The sequence below is a fragment of the Nannobrachium achirus genome (genome assembly GCF_963921795.1).
Source record: "Nannobrachium achirus genome assembly, chromosome: 7".
Classification (NCBI taxonomy): Eukaryota; Metazoa; Chordata; class Actinopteri; order Myctophiformes; family Myctophidae; genus Nannobrachium; species Nannobrachium achirus.
This window is the reverse complement of record NC_137816.1, coordinates 53,967,551-53,992,602: the sequence shown is the minus strand read 5'-3', so window position 1 is coordinate 53,992,602 and position 25,052 is coordinate 53,967,551. Positions and strand designations below refer to the sequence as shown.

Here is a 25,052-nt window from a genome sequence, read left to right as displayed (position 1 = left end):
TGCCAAGGTGCCTTTTGATAGAGTATAATTCATACAGGTATCACATTCTCCCATCTGTCCATTCTCATTTCCTCTCTTCTTTCTTCCTCTTTCTCATCCCTTCCTCTCCTCTCTCCTCCTTTCCTGTGGTTGTTATCCTCCCCGTCTCCTCCCCAGCGTGCAGAATACTTTTATCAGCAACAGATAGAGGAGGAATGCAGTGTAGTGGGAGAGGGAGGAGGTTTGGGAGAACATGTGGGTCTCCTTTCAGATGAAACATATAAGTTATAACAATGCTTATACTGTGTAGACTGTAGTTGCAGTATGTTAGAACAAATAGGGATGTACACAGTAAAAGGTCGGCCCTAGGGTTACATGTATCCCATGAGATTGATGGAGAAGTCAACAGGAAAAAAGCTGTAAGAATTTAAGCTGAAAGAGTGACACAATAAACAGTAACACACACACACACACACACACACACACACACACACACACACACACACACACACACACACACACACACACACACACACACACACACACACACACTTACGGTATACAGGGCTGGAGGGCAAATACACACAGATACGCACAAAGCATGACACATACTTTAACAGGCCATTACTCAGTCCTGTAAGGAAGGACATACGTAACTATAGAGTATAACAAAGGCAGAGACACCAAACAAGAGAAGAGAAAGAATACGTTGAATCTATCTGTATAGTAGTATGTCTGTCTGTAATATATTTTATTTATAACTCGTCATTCTCAAAGTGCTACAGGGTTTAGAAACAAGTCATAAAAACAGACAACCAAACAGTTACATGGGACCCAACTAGGCTAGACTAAAGGGTCAAATTAAAACTAGGTAATAAAAACAGCGTAAAGACAAAAATAAAATAAAAAAGTCCCAAGAATAATTAAGAAAACACTTTGTTGAAAAGGTAGGTTCCATTTTTAAAAGCATCAGTGGACTGTGGTGTGTTTGTTTGGTTCTGTCTGTCTGTCTGTCTGTCTGTCTGTCTGTCTGTCTGTCTGTCTGTCTGTCTGTCTGTCTGTCTATATCTGGAAGATGAATATGAAATAGTGTGTACAATTAATAAATGTAATTTAAATCTGAAACTTATAAAATATAACATCATTTAAATCTCTCCCCCCTCCTCCATTGGTACATTTTGACCCTAGCGTCAGGTAGGATACTACTGGTCAGGGCTGTATTAGCCATGGGCCCTTGGGGGGAAATGGCCGCATGATCGACAATTTACAAAATCCCCCCCCACACACACACATGATCATCATGCCTTAAAACAGAGGTTCTCAATCTTTTTTGGCTTGAGTACCCCCTTTCCCTGATTTCTGAATCCAAGTACCTCCCTTAGCCGACAACACCATTTTGCTCATACAATTGCAATTGAGCCAATAGTAGGCCTATACGAAGCTATGATAACCCCCCATTTCAAGAATATAAAATCACAAATAAGAAATGGAGTGAAAGAATTGAAAATGGTGCCTCCTGAGCACTGAGCAGATTTATTTTCAATACTGTGGCCAAAACATTTCAGTCCAGTTTTCATGTCAATAACTTTAAAACTTTCAAGCACATCCCAGGTGCCTGGTACTATGTAATTTGGGGTGGCAACTCAGGCTCACCAAGTTTCTCCATGTGTCCTCACTAAACATAACAGTACATGTTTTTCCCCCTCCTAATTCAATGGTTTTTAATTATTTAACAATGAATAATACCATCATGATTTGTACTGTATTATTTTATTTTTTGGGGGGGAGTACCCCCTGCAGTACCTCCGCGTATCCCTAGGGGTACATGTACCCCATTTGAGAAACACTGCCTTAAAATATGAGCTGTAGTCTTCTGTGTGCCCAGGTAGTGTCCCCGTCGGGGACACTACCTGGGCACACAGAAGACTACAGCTCATATCGGGGGTTTCGGCCCCAGGGCCCTCGCGGGAGTTAATCAGTCCCTGCTGCTGGTTTACAAGTGGCTCTATCTGTTCATATTTCACCAATACAATCCAGCTGTCTTGTCAAATCCTGACATGTTCATTTCAAAGTCATATGCGCACGCACGCACGCACGCACGCACGCACGCACGCACGCACGCACGCACGCACACACACACACACACACACACACACACACACATAATTATGCTATGCCCTTAACGATAGCAAAATGACACCATGTTTTGAAACGAAAACCTTCTGCACAATTACCTTAGTTATCCAAACAAAGTGCTGAGAGTTGTTTTGATTTGTTTTCACCCTGAGGTAGAGAAGGGTGTATCGCAGGATAGAATCACAATTGCAATACAGATAATTGCTTTTTAGACCATTGAAAAGACAGGGACTAACCCAGAATGTTGTGTTTAACACCTTTTTGTATCGAGACACCGGGGAACAATGGGGTTTATCTTGTTTCAAGGGCCCACAAGTTATGAAACCCACTGAAACATTAACCAGAAACCCACAGATAAACAGTCAGCCAATGTAAAGAAAACAACCGTCATTGCAGTGCCATGAGTTTTTATACAGCAGCCCTTTCATACAAGTTCATTCTAGTAGCCTTCTGTCTCCAAATGACGTCTTTCAAACCACACCAAGTATTTATAGAGGAAAAATTATGCAAGATTATATGGTATCAATTACAGCCTAGCTGTAACTAGGATTTTATTTAGACCAATATGATATGATTTTCATAAATTATAGATTTCCAGTATCTGATCATAAGCCAATAAAGTGTACTCCTTTACAGACCTATGCCAGCCAATGGGTCTGGCTTTAGCTTGACTAGTTTGAAGACATGTCAAAGTGTTACCAGTGTGTGGAAAATACTAATTTAGACTCTCAGTGAACGCTTGCCATTCCTGTTGAGCTGCACCATCATCATCAACAATAGAAGGATGTTGTACTGCTTTTGAATTCATTTGTTGTATTGTCCAGCAGGCTAAGTTTGACTCTTTTACAGGAACACCTGGGACCTGCCTGGTACTCTCAGGCACACATGCACACGCGTCTGTGTGCATGCGTGCGTGCGTGCGTGCGTGTGTCGAGAGTCTTGCTCAAGAGTACAGTGGCAGGTCTTGAGAAGGCGGATAGTACTTCCCATTTGCAATTGTCCATTCAACCAATCAAGCTACTAATATACATTAATACTCTCTCCTCTCCTCTCCTCTCTTCCCCTCTCGCTAGAAATCATCTAAAGGTTCAGCACTGTTGGATCTGGTTTTCAGCCATATCAATGTTGTGGAAAGTGATTACTTTGGTCTGAGGTACTGTGACCGGCATCATCAAACAGTGAGTTGAGAGACCATCACACACACGCACGCACGCACGCACGCACACGCAAACACACACACACACACACACACACACACACACACACACACACACACACACACACACACACACACACACACACACACACACACACACACACACGCACACACACACCTACACACACACACACACACGCACGCACGCACGCACGCACGCACGCACGCACGCACGCACGCACGCACGCACGCACGCACGCACGCACGCACGCACACACACACACACACACACACACACACACGCACGCACGCACGCACACACACACACACACACAGAACAACCTTAAGAGGGTAAATGTGTGTGCCCATAAAACTTATAGAGTAAGAATCAATGACATGGGTTGGGTAATGTTGCAATGCCTCATGGGTAATGTCTGTCAACGAAGCAACCAACCTAGCTCTGATTTATGGAAGGTAGGCATGGCAACATCAGTATACAGTACACACATAAACACACGCACACACGCACAAACGCGCGCGCACACACACACTTACTTATGCACACTTATACATAGACGTGGCGAACACATGATAAATACTTAGTATACAGTACATGTACATAGATATACATAATGCATATAGACATGAAGCATAGATACAATCATGCCTGAATTTGCCCTTGTCCAGTTGTAATAGTCTTTTACCATGACATCCTAATGTAATGGCAGTAGTTTTTATGCAATATACTGTACTTCCCACTTTTACTTAATACGGTAAGTATATTTGAGAAGATTTCTTTTGTTTACTTTTTTTTTTACCTTTGGGCCAAATGTAAAGGATTAAACTAATATGATTTTCAAATCATTTGTCTGTTTATTTCATTCCCCCAGAGAGAGAGAGAGAAATAAAGAAAGAAAGAAAGAAAGAAAGAAAGAAAGATTTGTCATGCTAAGGGGTCAAACTTAGTTTGACCCCTATAATTCTTTTCAATTATCTACAATCTACTATCTACAATCTTTCATTATATATGAACTGGTTACTACATAATACTGCTATTGATGCTATATTTGTTTGCTATTGAACAACATTATTGCTACTATAAGACTCTGTTGTATTGTTTCTATCGTATGTGTTAACAGTATTGGCTGGATCCCTGGAAAACACTTGCTGAACACAGAGATCTCATTAGCAGTAAGTATAGGCTGTGTGTTTTGTGTTTGCTAAACCGTAATCTGTATATAGATGGCCAAAATGCAAAACCATCTGCAAATTTCATGAGTTTTGGATTTCACTTGAAATGAGGACAACATGCTATGCTGCACATGGTCAGTCTGTCTGCAAGATCGTTCTGCCCCTCATTTTGACATGACATTTGACAGGTTTACAATAGTGGCACAATGTTGAAGCTCAAAACCTCCTAGATAGGTTACTCATATATTGTCTTTTATTTCTATGTTAAATGTCTATATTTCAGCAGGGCCACCATATACATTATATTTTGGAGTTAAGTTTTATGCAGAAGACCCCTGCAAGCTAAAAGAAGAAATCACCAGGTAAGTAGTAAGAGTATAAGTCACTGCAGCTTGATTTATAAGCTCTGCTGCTCACAACTTGTAGATCTGCTTTTGTCAGCATGCTAGAGGGCTGTATGACAATTCAGGCAGGCTACTAACCTGAATGACAGTGGCTGGGGGGTATATACTGTTCAAATGATCCACTGATTTACTGTGTGATTGATGTGTTTCTCTGTCCAGGTATCAGTTTTTTCTTCAGGTGAAGCAGGATGTTTTACAGGGGAGGCTGCCGTGTCCCTTTGAGGTCGCCGCCAGGCTGGCAGCCCTAGTATTACAATGTAAGTAACACCCCAATCACCCCAGAGTATGATGTGAGAGCAAAATGGCCAGCGTGGGAATATGCATACGCTGATACATTCTAAAAGGATAGTTCACCCAAAAAATAACTTTATTTTTTCTTCTATCGATTACAAATACTCACCCCATATGGAGACTTGAATTCATGAATATTTCTTTTGTTTTTGTCACATTCCTAAACCAATAATTTGTCTCCCTATGGAGACATAAAGAGCCTGCTTTGTTCCCTATGGAGACACAAAGAGTCTCATAAAAGTATTGGCTTAGGAATGTGACAAAAACAAAGAAATATCCATGAATCAAGTCTCCATGGGGTGAGTAATCGATAAGAAAAGTCATTTTGGGGTTGAACTATCCCTTTAATTAATCTCAGATCTTTTTATTTTATTTTGTATTTATTCTTGCTTGGGCAGATAGCCAGATACAGGCTTTATGAATGACATTCAGCAGCTACTCTGTATGTAATATTACTAATTATTAGGTATCTTCCAGTGACCAAAAGTAGAGGACCGTGGTCATAATAATAAAATGTCCTATATATTTGTGTTTGCAGCGGAGTTGGGTGACTACGATCCGTCTAAAAACACAGTAGGCTACGTTTCAGAATACAGGTTTGTCCCGGACCAGAAGGCACCGCTAGAAGATGGTATTGAGGAAATCCACAGGACACTTACGTAAGTTGGCAGCAGCAGCCAAATTCTATTTAAAACATGGAAACCACTTCATTGTCAAGGATACAGGGAATCTTCTGTGGTTCGTAGTGCCTTGGCAGCCCTGTAGGAAGCAATTGAACAATTATTTAACTGCTACCAACTTTGTTGGACTAGTCACAAAGGCCTTTGACAGAAATGACTCACGTTACACTCAGTATAGAACATAACATCAGAGCTACTGTGGACGATAACTGAGTATCCATTTCACTTTGATAGTGGAAAAATAGCCCTTACAGGTGCATTTTACACTACTATCAAAGGTAAATGAACTCTCAGGAATTTACAGTCTAGTTTAAGATAGAGAAAGAGGGGGGGTTCCAGGTGGTCCCCAGCTAAATGGTGGAGAGTTGGTAACCAAATGGACCCTTATATGAGAGTGTAAAATGAAACAATTCATTTTACGCTCTCAAGAGTTAAATAATTGTTAAACATCTGCATTACTTAATTTACAAGAAGTCTACACAATTAGAGAATGGAGAAGAATTGTTATTTTGATGACACATTATGCTGTCAGAAGGTTGTGGCTGTTGTGGTGTGATTCAGTAAAACAGACACAGATACATGTTGCAGTACACTAACCACCACACTAGACACTGCAGTCATATTAGCCAGGGGGAAGAGAGGGAGAGAAAGAGAGAGAGCAGAAGAGTGGAGCGAGGCGTATAAGATATCAATGACTAACTTTTGACATTTAGCATGTTTTTGTGGTTAGCTCATCCCCTCGTGCCACTGTGTGTGTGTGTGTGTGTGTGTGTGTGTGTGTGTGTGTGTGTGTGTGTGTGTGTGTGTGTGTGTGTGTGCGTGCGTGCGTGCGTGCGTGCGTGCGTGCGTGCGTGCGTGCGTGCGTGTGTGTGCACACATGCATGCATGCGTAGAATGCAACAAAGTACAAGTGCAAGACTCAGTCTCTAAAATGTTTTTATTGCCTCTGGGCTTCCTCAACTTTCAATCCACCTGTTTCCGTGACAATTTACTGTAGAATAATTTGTGGGAGAACAGCAGACATACAAGCTCACGTCGCATCGCAGATGCAACCGTTGTGAACTTGTAGATCACTCTCGTCTGCGACGCCGGAACTGCCGCACTCCTTCTGCGCAATGCACAATGGGACGTTGGAAAGTTGTGGATATTCTGCATTCTGTCTTCTATTTCAGCAAAGGAATATAAAATTAATCAACATAGGCCAAACATACTGTATTTCAGTATGCTGACATACATTTATGCAAAGTGCCTCATAGTGTGTTCAACTGTGTTGATTGCTTATCTTTTTAGTGGGCCAGCCATGTAGGATTGGAACCTCTAACCTTGGTGGTTTTAGTGGTAATTCTCCTTGTACTAGCCTGGCATGGCCAGACTAATATCACTGCATACTAGATATTAGTCTTGAATCTCTGTATTGAACCTGCATTTACAAGGGACTAATTAAAAAAAAAAATACTGGGCCCTGATTGGTCCCTTACAACTTCAGAGGGAGTGAAATCTAATCACAACCGAGCAGTGCCAGACCAAATCTTCCGAGGGCAGATTTTTTTTTAGCAATGGCGGATTTGTCTGGTTTCCAGGCTAACCTTGTAGAGGACAAAACGGCGACTGTGGAATTGATATAGTGACAATGTAGCCTGATTAATATGGCCTTGAAGTATATCATTGTCCTTTGTTTGTCTTCTTCTCTGGTATGAAAATGTTACGTGCAACAGGGAGGAATTGCACACCGAGAAAAAAAAAGTAGTTCAGTCTACAGTCTGGAATTGATAAATTACAGGGCTGTACAGACAAATGGTGCATAGAGTGCAAAAGTGCAAATGTTATTCTTTCCAGAGTGCAGTGAGACACATGGTGATAAGTCACAGTATATCGTCTTTGTCGTGTGGAAACCTTGTATGTCCAAAACCTTCCTTTCATTGTTATTATTTTAAAAAAGTGAAAATAGCCGATCTACTGTACAAGCACACAATGCCCTGCTATTTTCACTACTTTTGTGCTGCACTTTTGTTTGATGTAGGGCTTTAATTTACAACAGAAAACATACAAATGTGAAACTTGGAGATACAGGGTTTCTGCCGGACAGCGACGATCTGTTACTTTACGGCTGCACCTACAATAGTCAATGATTTAGGGTTGGAGTGAGTCTGAAAGTCTGAAAATGTTTTGACAGAAAACTACTTTTTTATGGAAATATGATTTGCTCCAGACATGGCACTGCTATATGGGTGCACGGCTGCAAGCTTAGCCTCTGATTGTGCAACTCTTTAAATAGGTTGGTTTGAACACCAAAATGTGTACAACTAGAGGACAATAATAATCCATCCTGATGTAAACTATTAAACAGCTACTTTACAGTAAAGACAATCAATGGTCAACTTATAAAAGACTACCATCTAGTGGTACTGGTTACATGACATCTTGTTTTTTCTGTCTTAGTGACATTTGACTGGTTTTGATAGAGCAGGTCACATATTTTAATTTGTTATATTGTTTGTTTGTGTTTGTGGGTGTGTGTTTCTGTGTGTGTGTGTGTGTGTGTGTGTGTGTGTGTGTGTGTGTGTGTGTGTGTGTGTGTGTGTGTGTGTGTGTGTGTGTGTGTGTGTGTGTGTGCACACGGCGGACGCGGTGCACTTGTGTGTGTGCGTGTGTCCAACCAGGTATCAACCTAATAATGGTCTTTCAGCCTTCGCTTAAAAGAAGCACTATTAAAAGTGAGGGAGTTGTGAGTAAACCTCACGTCAGTTTAACTGTTAAGAAAACAGAGGCCAAACTAACGGATGGTAAATCATTTACCAAGATGGAATGATTGGAATGTTGCTGCTCTCTTAGCTAACACACAGAGGGCTCTATTTTGATTGTCTTAAATACTTATGCATTATCTTAGACTGAGGCCTGTCCATACTGTCTCCGACCACCAAACTTTTCGTCTGCAAGTCCGGTTCAACTACAAAATGACATCACTCGCATCTTCTGAAAAGCATTACCCCGAATTAGAGTTCGGAAAGCTGCACGTCGGAAAGTCAGAACTCTCCAACAAAAAGTTTGGTGGTCGGAGACAGTATGGACAGGCCTAAGTTAAGAGGGATCATTAGAGCTGGTACCTAAGACAATCAAAATACAGCCCAGAGGCTGTTCAAGTCTTACCTAAAACACCGTCAAAAGCTCAAAATGCCCTAGAGTAAACCCCTCTTTCTCCTGGCTACCCCCTTGAATTCTAGGACTTGCAGTCTCGCTCCTAACTCTCCGACGTCAGAATACTCACCTAGTCAGACGCTCCCTCTCCCCCTCTCTCCTAGGCTCCTTGTTTCAGACGCTCCCTCTCCCCCTCTCTCCAAGGCTCCTTGTTTCATTCACCTTTTTTGATAGATGCTGGTTACTTCTCGATCTCAAATGTTAAGAATGTTATTAGATAGTGTGTTGTTTAGACAGATGCTAGGTTTGATATTTACCTGGTATCCTAGTTTATTTGAGGCATTACATTGTTCTCTTTGCACTCTATTTATATGTGACTATTTACCTTTGGTTGGTTGTTGACTGGAGTTCATACTTAGTAGTATTGCTTACACTCTGCTTACTCTGATCTTGCACTTAGCGTAAGTTTCTCTGGATAAGATAAGTCTGATAAATACAATGCCTTAATTGTTTCTTGACACACCAAATGAAAGCAGATGAACCATATGAGACTCAGTTATGTACACCTTGCTTTGAAAGAATACTGCCTATCTTCCCTTACTAGCTCCGGTTGCTATCCCACATGGTGAAGCAGTGTTGATTTTGATGGCTAATTTTGATTTTAGTTTTAGGAGTTTTAGGAGTATTGAATATATTCAATTCAGCTTTAGGAATATTTTAATAATCTAAAATGTTTTAGTGTTAGTCTTGTTTAAGGCGACTAAATCTACAGTTGATTTTGTCGACTAAAAGCAATTTTTGGCGGGCCGTGATGGCATCGAAATAAAAAATGGCTGATTTTCAACCGATCTACAAGCTCGCGTTGTGAGCTTTTAGATCTGCTATTTTCAACAAAACATAAAATAACTTGTCTTTTAGTTCTACTGGATCTCTTCTCCTCTAGTCCCTCCCAAACAATTTAGTCTATTTTTTATTTGTTTACGAAATTGTAAATGTATTTAGTCTTTGTTTTTTTTCTTTTTTTTTGGTGTAGTTTTTGTCAGTGAAAAAGGTGGTCGACTAACATTTTACGTTGTAGTTTTATTGGATGAAATCAACACTGTGGTGAAGTACAGTATGCCAAAGGCATTCAACTCTCCTCTCCTTGTTGGCTCCTAGTGGAGGGCCCACCGTGACACTCCACTGAGGATAGAAATGATTGTGGAAATCTTTGATTGTATTTCTCGTTCACTGTCTCTGTCTCTCTCCCATCTGTCTGCAGTGGTCTGGTCCCATCAGAGGCAGAGAACACTTACCTTTCTCTGGCTAAACCTCTGGACATGTATGGAGTGGACCTACACCCTGTGTTTGTGAGTACCGTAATACCTTTTAGAGCTGCGTTTAACAAGGCACTTTTCTCAACACAGCCTACAAGCTACTTAGTTGTGCGCAAGTGATGCACGCCAAAAAGAGCTGACCTACAAGCTCACAACAGGATGCCTCGTGACACATTGTAAGCTTGTAAATCGCCTGTTTTCATGCGCGACACTGGCGCTCAACTAAGTATAAATCAGGCTTAACTCCCATTGAATGACCTTGTTAGAAAAATGCTAATTTCCGTCATTCCTTCATATTTGACCTGTCTTTCCAGGGTGAGAGTCACTCAGAGTACTTCCTGGGTCTGACCCCAGTGGGCGTGGTCGTTTACAAGAATAAAACCCAAGTGGGCAAGTACTTCTGGTAGGTACAGTACACAAGGATTACTCATAACACATAGCCTGGTTCCAGACCCTGAATCGCTAGCCACACCCCTTTAAAAATGTGTTTGTGAAACGAAATGTCAGTGTCAGGCTACGCACTGTTAAATGCATTTAAATCACTAAAATCGCCAAGCCTGTTACTTAGAAGTGATTCATGTATTATTTTATTCTTGCTGGAGGGTTGTATGTCCTTTGCATCTACTTGTACATTTACTTATTGTCTTGTGTTGGGGTTATTTTAGCAGCTAATCTTATTTTAATTTTAATGTTTTTTAACAGTTTTAATATTCTGTGACAACTCACATATACGTGTCAAATTAATCATTAAATCATTGGATGTCTGTATGTGGGTGAGAAACCAGGAAGGGATCTTTGTTGCTACACTAGTAGTCTCGCGTGGCCAGACTGTTGCCTCCGCGATTTTGTCAAATGCTCCCGGCATACAGTCTGGCAAACCGGGGAAGAAACGATGAGTGCGAGATAAAGTGGATATGACGCAACCGCTCCCTTGGTGCAGTAACAATAACATGTCCTACTGGAAGCGTTATGTCTCCTTTCAACATTTCTGGGGGCTTTATTTCGTCTTTCTCTGGTGTTATTGGTGTTACCTCCATGATGTTTTCAAACGTTTTCTTAAACTATACACTCATAACAATAATAGGCAGCTCGAATGACTTTGTCTGAGCTATTGTGTTTCTGTTATGTTTCCAATGGGACTACAGTTCAGTGCAGCAGTGGCTACTTCCGATACTCGCCGTTCGGGAGCTGCTCTTCCAGACTCTATATAGCATTCAGAGATTGTGGAATAGTTGTCTGGCTACGCGAGACTACTACACTAGTGACACCTGTTGGGTGGTTCCTGTTCAGCAGGAGTGGGGTTTTAAACATAATTACTAAAATATCAAACAGTATTCCAGTGGTCCAGGTTTATTCATTTTGTTCATAAATCACATACTACTCTAATATGGTAGTTTCACAGTCCATAAGGTTGTGTATTTGAGAAGATATTTGGTGGAAATTCATATTTAACTTTTTTATTTTCAGGCCGAGAATCACTAAGGTGCATTTCAAAGAGACTCAGTTTGAGGTGCGAGTCATTGGCAAAGATGTAAGTACATGACTCTCTCCAGAGTACATACCTCTCTCCAGAGTTATATTTTGAAACATGCACATATAGTTGATATTTACACTTTTCCATTGTTATTTGTGTTATTTGTGCCATTCTGAAAGTTGATTGCGTCTGTAGGTCGGAGATTAGTATGTGAACGGTCATAGCTTGTCTGTATGTACAGTATGTATACATCACTGTCTATAACGCCTGACACTGTGGTTCTATGGGTTTCTCACTCTGACATCATGCTCTGACATCACTGTGATGTCAGGGCAACCACTCTTAACAGAATGGGTTTGCCACTCTGACGTCACGCTCTGGCTTCACTGTGATGTCACACTAACAGAATCACTTTTATGCCCATATATGGAGTTCCCTGATGTCATCAATATTAAGCCCATATCTAACAGGACTTCATATGGGAATGCCCATATATGGAGGCCACATCAGTCACATACCACACTAACAGAATCCATATATGGCCAAGACAGATGGCCAAGACAGCCCATATCTTTGTAGCTGGTTCTACAGACAGGGATCTCCATGTATGGCATAAAAGGGTATGATGTCAGATGTCATAGACCTCATCGGACTTTCACATAACGAATAACTGAGTAAGCATGTTTGGGCTCTCACAGCATATCTCCATATACAGTACATGGATCTCCATATATGGGTACCAGGAGTCTCCATATATGGGTAACTGGTCTGATATACATCACTGGCCAGATGGCCAAGAATTGGCTAGCGCATGTCGCCCTGAGGCGTCTTACTAGTAATGTTGTTATTGTTCTTGTCTTTAGTGCTCAGAGACATCATTTTTCTTTGAGGCACCGAACAAGGCCGCCTGCAAACACCTCTGGAAATGCTGTGTGGAGCATCACACCTTCTTCAGGTAAACGAACAGTGAAAAATAACGGCAGACAAGTTAGACTGTGATTTATGTCTGAACGGCTGGCTGGGAACTGCCCTGCTCTAGGGCATATCAAAGACTAGTTCATATTTAAGGGAGGAGAGACTCCACCTTAGCCCATAGCACTTACCCTAGCCTCAACGGCCTTGCAGACTTATGAAAGGGCTAAAATGAATTTAGATAGCATAGACTGATGGGATCCTATAGTGTGTATAGTTTCAATGTACAGATTACGGTATAGATTTTTTGATTATTCTACTGATGATAGGTTCTTGATTTACCTATGATCCTAGATTATAATTTCTATTCATTTGATGTATTACCTTGTGTTTTATCCTTGCTTATTGTAAGTCACTCTGTATTAAGAGTGTCTGCTAAATTGGAGATAATTACTTCAGCTACAAGCCAGGCCACTTCTGTAGTTCAGTGTTTCCCCAAACACATAGAGCCACAGACCCGTTTTCACTCAGATAGTTATGATGAGCGCTTGGGGGGTATTAGGGGTTAAGTGTCTTGCTCATGGACACTAAGACATGTTATGAAGGCCGGGAGGCGAACCGGCGACCTTCTGATCACCAGACGGCATCTCTACCCAAGGGCACTGCTTGTTTTTAACAATCCTATGGTGTAGCGTAGGCCAGTTCAAACTGAGAAAATCTGAGGTATGTTCCCGGGAGTGTACATCTGAGACGTCAACAGTCTGACACTGTTATCGATGCAACAGTTCCCTATGGTCTCCCTATAAAGCAACACCTTTCTCTGACGGATTATTGCACTGGTGGGAAAAGATTTTTCATTTCAACCAGCCTCCGTTCCCATCAATAGGGAAATCCACCCCAGAGGCTCACTCTGACACTCCCACATTGAGATCAAATGCCCCCAAAGCCCCGTCAGGCTGGTGATCCCGCTGTAGATGCGTGAAGGTGAAATTTCTAAACCCACCTGCATCAGGATTCTGTTTGAACTGACTTTGCTGCATCCATATCAATGATGGCAGAGGAGAGGAGAGGAGAGGGGGTGAGAGAGCAGGAGAGACAGGGGAGAAAACGGAATGAGGACCTACCACAACAGAGGAGAAATAGGAGGGGAGAGAAGAGAATGGTGATGCTGAATAGAAAGTTTACCGTATAAGTGTCAGGCACATGCACACATAGGTAGACATCAAAGTGGGCTTGAGCCCCTGCCCTTTTACCCATCTGTAAAAAGTGCCCTCTCCAGACTATGAATTCAGTTTTTACTATGCTGAAATAAATGCAAATGCCCCCCTTTCCATGCCATACCTGTAGGCAGCATTCAAGAGAATTGCCTTGTCTAAACTCTCCTGAACTTGAATGCAGCATCTTATGTTGAAAGAATTGCCCTCTCTGTGTAGAAATCCATGCTGTTATGCCATGACTTGATTATGCTTAGTTCAGTGTGGTATCAAGCACCAAAAATAGCCGACCTCCAAGCTCAAAACGCGTTGCAGCGCGACAAGTTGTGAACTTGGAGGTCCTCTATTTTCGTCCCCTGCCTCTCTAACAATCTCGCGTCCCTGATAAGTATTATGAGATACCTATTCTTATGTATGTATCTCGCACCCAAAGTATGTGCAGACTTACAACTACAAATCCCATTGCCCCACTAATGTGGAAAAAATGTGACCACGTATTAACTGTTCAGTATAAATGTACTCGCTAGCCAGTTGGTTGTTGTGTCAATGGTAGCACGCTGAGCGATACTGTTTTTTTGTTTGTTGTTGTTGACAGTTGACACAATTGATTTTTGTAATTAATGCTTCTATGCTGGGTTTGTTGACTACACATAACACTGTACATGAACTTCAGCGACAGTGTGTGTGTGTGTGTGTGTGTGTGTGTGTGTGTGTGTGTGTGTGTGTGTGTGTGTGTGTGTGTGTTCGTGCACACAGGATGCCTGAGAACGAGGACAACACCTTGACCCGGAAATTATCCAAACTGAGTAATCTAGGATCCAAACATCGATATAGGTAGATACACACACACACACACACACACACACACACACACACACACACACACACACACACACACACACACACACACACACACACACACACACACACACACACACACACACACACACACATCGTATAAAATGTGATTATACAGACAAATGAATTGGTTTTGTCCGTGGCAAATGTTAGATGTTATTTTTTACACACCCATTATAATGTTCCTATTTTCACCATAAGACCCAGTTACTTACTGAATGTCTCCAGGTTTTCTTCAGAATACCGGTATGTAGGACACTATGGCATATTAGGAGTCCACTAGTAGCCTACTAGTGGTTCTCAAATGTTTATTTGCAAGGACCCCCTTAACTCTGAGAGTTACAGACCTTTTATGGTCATTCAGGGCTATCTCATATCTAATATTATTGTCCACAATTTCTTTTTGTCCGTGGCCAAAAAAAAAATATTTTGACAAAAATGTCCACCACAAGCCAGCATGGCGATGAACCCTGACTCTTCCTCTCTTTCTCTCTCTGTCCTCCAGTGGTCGGACGGCTAACCAGATGAGAAAAGACTGCATTGTGCTGCCCAGACCAAACCTCACTGTAGTCCGAACGCGCAGCAAGACGTACCCTAAAAGACAACCAAATACAGGTACTGTAATCTACCGTATATATTTATATTTTTTACATTCCAGAGATTTCGTTTTTACACCATCTATTATAATGTAGGTCACAGTAGAATGAGCTGCGTCCAAGGTTTTTATTCTTCACATACACTTATAATACATTCTGTATGTGGCAACGTTGGAGGCAATGAAATAAAAAAATTGTCTATGACCAAAAAGCTACAAAGCTGTACGAATAGCGTTTCAAAACAATACAATAAAATAAACGAGCTTCTGTAGAATAGAATAAAATACTGTAAGCATGAAGGATTTGACATTGTAGACATCACATGGTCCCATTTCAACAGGACACATGGCCTTATGTCACAGGACTCTGAGGTCTGTAACCTGACCTGGTGCAGATGAGGCCTGATGTCTTATGTTTCCTTGGCTTGAGGTTTCTTTTCATGCCCGGTGACTTTAGCGTTTTCAGCTAAATTAGTGGCTGACCAGGTCAGATCATGCATCAAATTTGTGAAGATCTGACATGGCTGGGTTACGGTAGAGGCAACTATCGATTATCTTTTTAACGATTCTAACTTTTTTGATTAATCAAATAATCCACACAGAGATCAAAACCCAAAAGCCATTGTTCCCACCAACTGTGCTAAAATGTAGAATATCATAGATGCAGTAGTTAAATGAACATGCCTCATCCCTTCTCCTTATCTTCCCTCTTCTCAACTGTCTTCTCCCTTGTTCTCTTCCTGTGCCTCCTCTTCTTTCTCTGCTCCTCTTGTTTAGGTCTCACCAATGGAAACAGCTGTACGACGAAGCCAGCGTATACCGATGTAGGTGGAACCTCCCCGTTGCCTGCAAAAAGGTAACATCTTTCTATTCTGTTTATGAGGATCCTTATTGCACTGTACAATAGGGTACATTCTCTGAGTTAAATTAACACTTGTTTCCGATGAAACGTTTCCCTTTTTAAATAGTTATTTGACAATAAAGCCAGAATGCAATAAGTATAGATGGTGGGGGAATGGGATGATGATGAGTGCAAATATTACAGTTCCAAGGCGACCAGGCCAGAAACTGGAGCAGAAGAGCGTCATGGGAAGCCCAGTGCACCATGGGAAGAAACCGGCCCACAGAGGTACACTCAATGAACTGACACGTTAAACTGACAGATCATTGGGAACTGTAGACATGCATAGCTTGACTTATAATGTTATGGTCTGCCTATGAGGCCTTTCCCCAAGTCACATACAGGTGACCTTAAAGGAGAATTCCGTGGTAAATCGCTTTATTACCTCGTTTTCTTGGTGGATTTTAAATGTAAATAAGCGGAATTGCCTATGGCCCAAGGCTGCCGTTGTGAACTGTATAAGGTTGCTACGTAAGGCTTGGCCGAAATGGACAAAAAACACCTCTACCTATTTTTTGGAGGCTAAATACCAAGAAAACAAGGTAAGAAAGCGATTTACCACGGAATTCGCATGTGGACATTTGGCAGCACTCATTTGAATTTCCGTAGGATTTTATCTGTGATAGACAGGTGACATGATGATGTTTCTGAGTGTCTGTCTGTCTGTCTGTCTGTCTGTCTGTCTATCTGTCTGTCTGTCGATCAATTAGTAGCTTATACAACACAGCCAATGATCGAAATAAGTCCCCCAAGTTCCCGGCATCCAGGGGTCAAACCCACTCTGGAGGCAGTGAAAATAATGAGGCAGGAAAGCGACAGAGGTACATAACACTAAGTAGTGTACTCTAATCAATAGGGATTTGGATCTGACCGTAACAAAGGATATGTTTTTCTATTCTGTGTGACTTAACCTGACTGATGGTGTCTGTCTGTTGCTGTTTTTCTCAGGAAAGGCCTAGTGGTCACTGACCAACAGAATAAACAATACAGGAGAAGGTGAGTAGTCATACATTTATAAGTGATTTATCACTAAATCCCAAAGCCTTGTGTTGAAAGTGGGCAAATGTAATTTCTAACAGTCTGTTTTAAGAATTCCATGAGGTTTACGTGTTTGTCACACTCTCTCTCAGTTCAATTCAATATAAACTGAGCTTTTTTGGAATTTGAAAACATAGGTTCACATTGCACAAAGCAAGTGTCAAAATATAATAAAAAACTGTTGAAAAAGGGGAATGGTATATACAGTTTATACAGTGGGATGGGGTACAGCGTTATCTCTCTCAATACCCTCTCTTTCTCTGTTACCCCACGGACATCTCAACCTAGATCTCGTTCCCGTGGCAACACAAGCAGTGGCAGTGAATCGGAAAACTCCTCAAATGTCAGAGAGCACCGCAAGAAGAAAAACAGGTCTGTTTATCCTATCCTATCCATCTATCTATCTGTCTATCTATATCTATCTGTCTGCCTGTCCATCCATCCAGGATGAGCAGGTAGCTCAATGCTTTCCTGGAGAACCCCTCCCACCCTCTCTATGATGAGCACTGGCAGAATGATCAGTATCAAAGTTGTTATTATTATTATTGGCAGTGTCCTATAATAGCCACTTTCTGGGGAGATATATTCAATTGGTTTTCCAAAGTTGGAAAGTGATATTCAGCCAGATTGCTGTTTAGCAATATTTGGTTGCTCTGATGAGACAAGGGCCCTTCCCTCCCACCAAAAATTGATTCTCAAGGCAGGTATGGTTGCTGCCAAAAAATGTATACTGGTAAACTGGAAATCTCCAAATTCTCCATTAGTCGGGGGACTTAAGGATATCTCGCGCTAATCAGTCTAAAAGCGCGACATTTTGCACAGATGTAGCTCAGGGCATGCTCTAATGATTTGGCTAGGGCGCCCGAGTCGGCGACCTTCGGGGTCGCCACAGCGGCCAAATCAAGTTGGGCTCCCATTGACTTTCTATAGAGGAGGAAAATACCCAGAAAATCATTTTTTTCTGGGTATTTAAGTAGGATCTGAGGGGTCTAACTAGGGGTTTGTCATCATGCTGAATCCATTGCAAGCATTTGTTTTGCACAAAAAAACATTCCTTGGGCTAGAAATGGCATCAGAAAACGATGCATGTATGGGTGAGCATTCATGTTAGTCGGAGGCCTTAGGGTTTTTTTTTCTCGTGCTAATCAGTCTAAAAGCGCCAAATTTTGCACAGATGTAGCCCAAGGCATGCTCTAATGATTAAGCTAGGGCGCCCGAGTCGGCGACTTTCGGGGTCGCCACAGCCCCAGAAAACACCCAAAAAACTCTGAAAAGTGATGACTCATCACTTTTCATCACTAAACCATCGTTTTCTTGGGCCATTTGTAGCCCAAGGAATGTTTTTTGTGCAAAACAAATGCTTGCAATGGATTCAGCGTCATTACAAACCCCTAGTTAGACCCCTCAAATCCAACTTAAATACCCAGAAAAAAGTGTTTTTCTGGGTATTTTCCTGGTGTATAGAAAGTTGATTGAAGCCCAACTTGATTTGGCCGCTGTGGCGACCCCGAAGGTCGCCGACTCGGGCGCCATAGCTAAATCATTAGAGCATACCCCGGGCTACATCTGTGCAAAATTTCGCGCTTTTAGACTAATTAGCGCGGGATTACCATGTCATCTCCCTTAGGCCTCCGACTACATGTTTCAAGAGATGGCTTAACGAGATGCTCTCCATTGCTAAGTTGGAACAAATCCATCATGACGGACAGAATACACAAACTAAGTATCAAAAAATGTGGAGGCCTTTCCTGGCATTGCTTGACAGCAGTTGAGCATCTGATATCTGGCTGCCATGGTGCAACTTTCACTGCTTTCTGATAGTCATCGATCCCACCCATGTGTCCCTTTTTTGTCTAATTGTTTTCTTTATGTATGTATTGTCAAGCTTATTTTATTGTCTTGTTGTGTATTATTATCAAAAAAATTAAATAAAGTATTAACACATTTTTTTATTATTATTAGTAGAAATTAGTACTAGTAGTGCTAGTAATTTGGTCAGGTGTTGTAAGTAGCAGTAGTATCTTTCAGTACGTAGTATTCAAATATTCATGTTTGCGTTCCAGGTGTCGTCAGGGGAACGAGCTCATTGACTCTGGCCCTCAGTGGGAGGCAGTACAGAGGCGTCAGAAGGACCGAGGACAGAGTGACCCCAACCAACGACGCTCTCGGCACCGCTCTAGATCGTAAGTACCTGTAGTGTGAGAGAGATAGAGAGAAACAACACAGTAGTGCTGCAATGCTGAACTGCAAATCCCGCTAAATGCCTTATTGATTGGCTTGCTATTTCACTTCTTGCACATGTTGTCTTCACACTGTAAAAATCCAAATTTGTAACTCAGAGATCTGAGCGTGTGCAAATGTAAGTGTACATTTGGTTGCATTTGTACACTCTCAGGACTCTATTTTGATTGTCTAATAATAACCCTAAGGATTTTACTGTGCAGTGATGTTTCAGTTATACACATTCCATACCACTGTGTACTGTACACTTTATCTGCACTATCTTGATTGTAGTGCTCAGTGTACTCAATACACATATCCTCTATACTGTGCCCTCAATTATGACTGTTTACATACAGCAACCTAACACCTCATTCAGGTATACTCAATGAACCAATCAACCACACATTGGGATTATCATGCATTCCGTTAATTTGACCTTCTATTTTTTAAGTTGTATTAGTCTTATGTCTAGTTTAGTCAACTGCCAGAAAGTAATTATACAAAGTCCCTTGTGATGGGGGGGGACTTGCACGCTTAGCTGCTCGCTCGGCAACCTCAAAGCCTCTCTGTCGCCACGCCCGCCTCGTCATGCATGTAAGAACAATCTTTATGCAGTTTGGACTGAAACAAAACAAACATCCCGTCCTCCATGGACGTCCAGAGCATCCGGTCTAGCACTAACCGCCTCACAGCTCTCTCTGGTGGGTGGGTGACAGCATTCCTTTTTTACATTTCAACGACATTTTCCAGTCTGAAGGGAAATCTAGCTATTTCCCATTTTTCTACATTTACCGTGACACAACTGGGTGATTCATGCTCCACTGGCATCAGAGTCGTATTTGGCTTTGAGTCCGTCATGCACCAAAATATTTGTTTTATTTTTTATTCCAGCATCGGGGACAAACTTCTTTTCTTCTCGCAACCTGGTTTTGTGTGTCTTGCTACTAGATAGAATTCTGCTAAACACTGTACGTACCGGTGTGTTCTGTTTCTTCACAGGAGAAGTCCTGATGTTCAAGCTAAAGAACAGCTATGGAAACACATCCAGTGAGTTGGTTCAAGACAACTAATGTTAACCTACTAGTGAAGTAGGGTCCAATAGATTTGAAACGATTGAAACTTTCAGTAAAGTCAGTGGTTGTGTACAACTGTGTGTGTGTGTGTGTGTGTGTGTGTGTGTGTGTGTGTGTGTGTGTGTGTGTGTGAGTGTGAGTGTGTGTGTGTGTGTGTGCGTGTGCGTGTGCGTGTGCGTGTGCGTGCGAGCGCAGGAAAGAGCTGGTGGATACAGTAGGCCTCTCTGAAGACCAGTTAAAAGAGATTTCTTACACCAAAGTGGAGTGAGTAATACCATCATTATGCTGTACATTCATACATTCATGCATACTGTGTAATATACTGAATGTACTGTATGTGTACATGTCAATACACATACAGTACACAGGCATGCATACATACCCAAGTTCTACTGTGTGTTTATACAGCGAGGAGCTAAATCGAGACCTCTTGTGTCAAGCGCGTCTCTGCTGAAAGCACAGTGGTAGCGGTGGTGAAAATAAAAAGAATAAACACTTCTTATTTCATCCTTTCTTCCTGCATAGTACTGCGTTTTATTTGTCTGTCATTCCATGTTAAATGCGCGTCTCCGCAGAAAGCACAGTGGAAGTGGGCGATGTGTAAAAAAACACTTCTTTGGTATTTTATGAAAATTTTGCTACACTCAAAACTCAATGTTCCCTGCCATTAAGGGGCCATCAACCTTGTCCAAAACCTCAGCCGATTTAGCTCCTCGCGTATATACAGTACTGTATATAGATAGATAGATAAATGATTCCAATAAATGTATGTGTGAATTAAACTGGGTCTCTCCTCTCTCTGTTAGAACTCAGGGCGATCCAGTCAGAATTCGACATTCCCATTCTCCCAGAAGTTTCCGACAGTTCCGTCGATCGCACTGCTCGGATGGAGAGCGATCCGTACTCTCCGAAGTGAAGTAAGATGCAGCCAAAATGCAGAGATTCTGTCAATCGATCAAATCATCAATTTTGGGGGGGTTCCTCGTTCAGTTAGTCGACTGTCAGGCAGCTAATTGATTATCAATTTAGTATAGGGGTACCATGAACAGCATTCTATACAGTAAGATACAAGAAAATTAATTATAATCTCGGCTTTCATTGTGAGCTTGACATTTCACCTTTTTAACCAAAATGTTAATCATCTATTCAGGGCAGCATACTGATCTTTCCCACCAAGGTCAATGAAAATCCATTCTCTGAATATTTTGCTGACAGAAATACCGATCACTATACCCATATACCCATATAAGCCTACCCATGCATGTATTGCTATGTGCAGGTTAATAACAGAAGTGATTCCAAATCCTCTTGTCTTCTCCTCAGTGCAAGGACAGACCTCGTCCCTCCTCTACCTGTGACTCGGACAGCCGACACCCCTGGTTCTTCTGGCCCTTCAAAGGTTGGTCTACAACAGGGGTCTTCAACGTTTTAAGGCCAAGGACCCCTTAGCCGAGAGGGAGATAAAGCAGGGACCCCCCACTATATGTTGTATAATATTGTGTTGCAGATTTTCATTGATTTCATAGATAGATTCATAGACTTGTTTGACAGCACTGGCATCAGTCTATGTTGGATTTGTGTTGATGTATTTTTTTCAGACATTTAACCACTTAAATCGTCGATACTTACACCAAAACTATTCACCAAAAATAGCAGATCTCGCGCTGTGAGGTGTTGAGAGCTTGTAGATCTGCTATGTTTGGCTAAAGTTCTCCTCATAATAGGGATGCGAGGGTTCAACTTGTTCCCATCAATGATCCTATCAAACAAATATTAGGCGGCCCCCCTGTATTAACTCTGAGGACCCCCTAGGGGTCCCCGACCCCCTGTTGAAGACCCCTGGTCTACAGCACACACACCACCACAGTGTTTTAACCCTTCCAACAACGTCATCCTTCTCGTCGCTTCTCCATCATTCTCTATCACCTATAATATTGTGTTTGTTATATCCACAGAAGAAGCAGACTTCCAGAGAACAGCTTGCAGAACCTTCAGAGGTCAACGTTAGCAGCAGTTTTAAAGTCATCAAGACTGCCCATCCGGCTACAGACTACAAATGAGTGACCACTTTGAGCACTGTGATTTGGTGGAATGGGACACAGCTAGAAAAACTGGAGGGTCTAATTCCTGCGGCTGCCAACGTGTTCATCTCTGTTGAGATGTACTTGAGCAAGGCACTGGCCCCTTTACTTGCTTTTAGCGGGTACTGCAAATGCACTCCGACCCTTCTGGTGAAATGGGTTCTTGTATTTATGCATCAGAGGAAGACACTATTATGAAAAGCACAATCCTGCTCCCACTGTGTGGATTACTGTATGGTGTTTGAAGTGTTCCAGTATTACTGGACCTGCTGTACTGCGACACAAAACGCTGTTTTATCTGGTATAGATAGACCTTTTTCGGTGCTGCTTGATACTGCAGCCGCACCGCTCGGAGAAAACGGTCTATAAGAACAAGTGATGGTGACAGAATTATTATTTTTAATCTCTAACTGTAATGTAATCTTTGTCATTTTAACATCCGCTACATTGTTTGTGTCCAGTCTGTCTGTCGGTGTGGTTGTCGGTTACAACTTTACAGAAAAAACGGCCTAATGCAATGAGGTCAAACTATCAGGACAGTAGGTCAGTGGTCCCTAGGTTACCTAATTCAAATTGGGAAACGGAAGTTCAAAGTCAAAAGAAAATATATAATGTATGGATATAACTGTAAAAAAATATACAGATCTACTTCAAACTAAGACCAGATTTCTGAGCTAAAAGCCTATCTAACGTAATATAGGGTTAGACATTTTGGTGATCAAGGTCATAATAAAATGTTTCCAATTGAACTCAAAAATGGTTATAAGAGGCAGTATCTACAGTAGGAAGTCAAAGTAAAAAATGGAGTTCGCTGGTTTCTGCCGGACAGCAACGATATATTTCTTATTTTGGCAAGCTTTGACCTCGAGCAAATTTAAAGTGTCACGCTGGTCAAAGGGGGAGACGTTTGTTGTGCCTCAGTGGCATGATCTGCCCATTGTTTCTACAGTAGAAACCTCTAAAGAATTTAATACAACAAAGGAGCAAATGAGCAAAAAGAGCTAAATGAAGAAAGTGAACACTGGAAACTGTTAGTAACAGTGTTACTGATATAAATATTACTCCTGCAAATCTGAAGTTATAAGGCTGTATAGGATGTTAAGATAGTGTGTGTAGTCTTAATAGAAGATAAAGATTGCACTCTGTAATAACTACTGACCATATATCTTAAAATAATGAATCACTGTCATCATGTCCACTTTGGAATATGCATTATCCCAAGATACAAAAAATATGATGACAATGACACATTCTTTTTAGGATAGTACTCTTGTTATCACGGCTATGATCATATTAAACGTCATGACTGTATTTTGAAGTTCTTATTCAAGCTCAGATATTGTTGTAATGTTTTATGTAGTTTTATCACTGTGTAAGTATCGTGCACTACTGTACACAAATACGCTATGATGTACTACCACTTAACCCAACTTCTTCAGTTGACTGGGGTGGTTAAGGTTGTAGCAACCAACAACCAAGCATACAACAGATTAAATACACAGGTTAATACAATAAGGGCAGTTAAATCACCACCTCCTGAACTCTAACATTATTGCGCATGCTAAAACATTTTTCTTTTACTTTCTCAGATGCTGTGATAAAGATGTTTGTCTTAGGAAAAGCTAAAATGTTAAAAGCAGAAAAAAGGGTTATATTTTCTCAATCGAGGATTTAAAACTGCCTTATAACAAGTACCATAATTTGCTTCACAGAGGTGGGTGTCATTAAATGTTTAAATTAGAGCTGGGCGATTATTAAGAATATTGATATGTGATATGAGAATAGACGGGATTGTAATAATGTGATAATGTAGATGTATAGCGATTTTTAACTGAGTCAAACGAACCAACACCTCAACCTGTTTTTCTTCTTTACGGTTTCTCAGAAGTTTCTTGCGAAAATGTTTTCTAAAAGCACCAATATTCAGCTAAATTATTATGACTATTATTATTATCGCCCAGCCCTACTTTAACTGGTGAATACCTCATTTTGGAGTTTCCTCTTTACAGTACAACACTGTATGGTCATTATCAACTGGACAGGTCATGACAAATAAAACACGGTCTCCAAGTTTGTTCCTCTATTTTCCAGTCATTTTTTTTTGAGCAGTGCTAACCGCTCCTACTTCTGGCTTTGTCTGTCTGTCTGTCTGTCTGTCTGTCTGTCTGTATGTATGTATGTATACCGCAAGCACAAGCACACACACACACACACACACACACACACACACACACACACACACACACACACACACACACACACACACACACACACACACACACACACACACACACTCATACACCTTTATTGTCAATCTACTGAGTTGATTATAAAAACAATTGACAAGAGTTTTATAAGCCATAAAGAAAAGACTGCCTATTGCTCAGCTGAAAGA

At 41.4% G+C, this 25,052-nt stretch overlaps 1 protein-coding gene across 2 annotated transcripts in view; it reads left to right on the top strand.

Annotated features, from left to right (window-relative positions):
* The window catches only part of epb41l4a (erythrocyte membrane protein band 4.1 like 4A), a 49,337-nt gene extending 24,653 nt beyond the window's left edge, over nucleotides 1-24,684 (top strand). The window contains exons 3-24 of one of the 2 annotated variants that reach the window (XM_080729270.1): nucleotides 3,189-3,293; nucleotides 4,411-4,462; nucleotides 4,749-4,824; nucleotides 5,026-5,123; nucleotides 5,696-5,816; nucleotides 10,234-10,321; nucleotides 10,603-10,691; nucleotides 11,756-11,819; nucleotides 12,626-12,717; nucleotides 14,645-14,722; nucleotides 15,252-15,361; nucleotides 16,119-16,197; nucleotides 16,387-16,470; nucleotides 16,953-17,063; nucleotides 17,191-17,238; nucleotides 17,569-17,652; nucleotides 19,344-19,463; nucleotides 20,503-20,550; nucleotides 20,772-20,840; nucleotides 21,383-21,493; nucleotides 21,900-21,975; nucleotides 22,532-24,684. In XM_080729270.1, coding sequence (XP_080585396.1) covers nucleotides 3,189-3,293; nucleotides 4,411-4,462; nucleotides 4,749-4,824; nucleotides 5,026-5,123; nucleotides 5,696-5,816; nucleotides 10,234-10,321; nucleotides 10,603-10,691; nucleotides 11,756-11,819; nucleotides 12,626-12,717; nucleotides 14,645-14,722; nucleotides 15,252-15,361; nucleotides 16,119-16,197; nucleotides 16,387-16,470; nucleotides 16,953-17,063; nucleotides 17,191-17,238; nucleotides 17,569-17,652; nucleotides 19,344-19,463; nucleotides 20,503-20,550; nucleotides 20,772-20,840; nucleotides 21,383-21,493; nucleotides 21,900-21,975; nucleotides 22,532-22,636 — 1,908 coding nt within the window. In that variant the 3' untranslated portion in view covers nucleotides 22,637-24,684. Of the gene's footprint in view, nucleotides 1-3,188; nucleotides 3,294-4,410; nucleotides 4,463-4,745; nucleotides 4,825-5,025; nucleotides 5,124-5,695; nucleotides 5,817-10,233; nucleotides 10,322-10,602; nucleotides 10,692-11,755; nucleotides 11,820-12,625; nucleotides 12,718-14,644; nucleotides 14,723-15,251; nucleotides 15,362-16,118; nucleotides 16,198-16,386; nucleotides 16,471-16,952; nucleotides 17,064-17,190; nucleotides 17,239-17,568; nucleotides 17,653-19,343; nucleotides 19,464-20,502; nucleotides 20,551-20,771; nucleotides 20,841-21,382; nucleotides 21,494-21,899; nucleotides 21,976-22,531 lie in introns of both variants that reach the window. The other variant, XM_080729269.1, reaches the window with a different exon arrangement.
* Nucleotides 24,685-25,052: the final 368 nt, after the last annotated feature.